This window comes from Corapipo altera, unplaced genomic scaffold (genome assembly GCF_003945725.1).
Source record: "Corapipo altera isolate COAL_440 unplaced genomic scaffold, ASM394572v1 61247, whole genome shotgun sequence".
Classification (NCBI taxonomy): domain Eukaryota; kingdom Metazoa; phylum Chordata; class Aves; order Passeriformes; family Pipridae; genus Corapipo; species Corapipo altera.
In genome coordinates, this window is record NW_020885581.1 from 1617 (window position 1) to 2828 (window position 1212).

General features: G+C 54.8%; 1 protein-coding gene across 1 annotated transcript in view; it reads left to right on the plus strand.

Moving 5' to 3' along the window:
- The first annotated feature begins 780 nt into the window (after positions 1–780).
- Positions 781–1212, plus strand: part of LOC113940644 (rho GTPase-activating protein 39-like) — a 7919-nt gene continuing 7487 nt past the window's right edge. The window contains exon 1 of the mRNA XM_027631792.1: positions 781–818. Coding sequence (XP_027487593.1) covers positions 781–818 — 38 coding nt within the window. The remainder of the gene's footprint in view (positions 819–1212) is intronic.

The window sequence follows — 1212 nt, forward strand, 5'->3', positions numbered from 1 at the left end:
GGATTTATCCCCAAAAACCAGTCGAGGGCTTCGAAAACTCGATCCAAACACCCAAATGTTTGGACGTTTCTCCCCCGGGATCCGTTTTATTGCCCGGATTTCCCCTCATTCCCGGCGTTTTTTACTGGGATCCAGAGGTCGAATTCCAAGGAGGACACCGGATTTCCGGGCGTGGAAAGACGGGACCGGGGGGTTGGAAGTGCGGAATAAGGGTCGGAGAGACCCACGGGAGGGTCGTGAGAGCCCCGAATCCCAGAAAATCCGTGAGAAACGAGCAGGGATTTAAAATCCCCGAGCCCCCCGGGGAGATTCCCACACTCCGGATTCCGTGGGAATTTCAGGGAGAGGAAGAGCGATCTCAGGGGTTTGGGATTTTATCCCGTTTTTTCCCGTGGCTCAATCCAGCTGTAAATTCGGATAAAACGGAGCTTTGTGCCGGGGTTTGGATTCCAGAGGCCGCATTTCCGTCCTGAGGAGAGTTTTCCAAGCTGGAAAATTCCGGCCGGATCATGGGCAGCTCCGGGCGGACTCTTCTGCTCCCTCTTTTTTTTCCCTGCGTTTTTTTCCGGGATTGATTCTCGCTGCCGGAGCAGCTCCCGGGCGCCGTTCCAGGGACAGGGAGTTTTTCCAAGGCCGGAATTCCCAGCGGGATGCGCCGGCTGTGCCGGCGGTGCCCAGCTGGGAGGGGAGGGGAAGGGGGGGGGCAGGATGAGCTTCATCCCTCCTTCCCCATCCCGGTTTAACCCTGGAAAAGGCGCCAAGCTCGGGGAAGGGGCCGGAATGTGGAGGGAGACGATTCCCGCGGTCGGGAGAGGAAGGTGAGGGAAAAAAATGGTGGGAATTGGGGTCGGAAAGAGGCTCCGGGGGTTCCGAATATCTTTTGCTTTTCCGGTGGCAGCAGATCCCGACGCATCCAAGACTTTGGAAAACGAGAGTTGGGTTAATCATTCCAATTCCAGTCTTTTTTTTTTTTTTTCCCGAAAACCCCCCACTTTAATCCCGGTTTTTAAACGGGAAGATCTTGGAATCCGTGGGATTTGGGGGGGGGGGGTTTTGGGGGGAATATTTTTGGGTTTTAAACCTGCTTTGGGAAGGAGTCATTCCCCGGAAAAACCTGGGAAATGCCGTGAAAATAACTGGGTTTAAACCTGGGATTTATTCCCTTGGTCCGGCCCCTCCACTCGGGAATATCAACATTCCCGATTTTCCTCG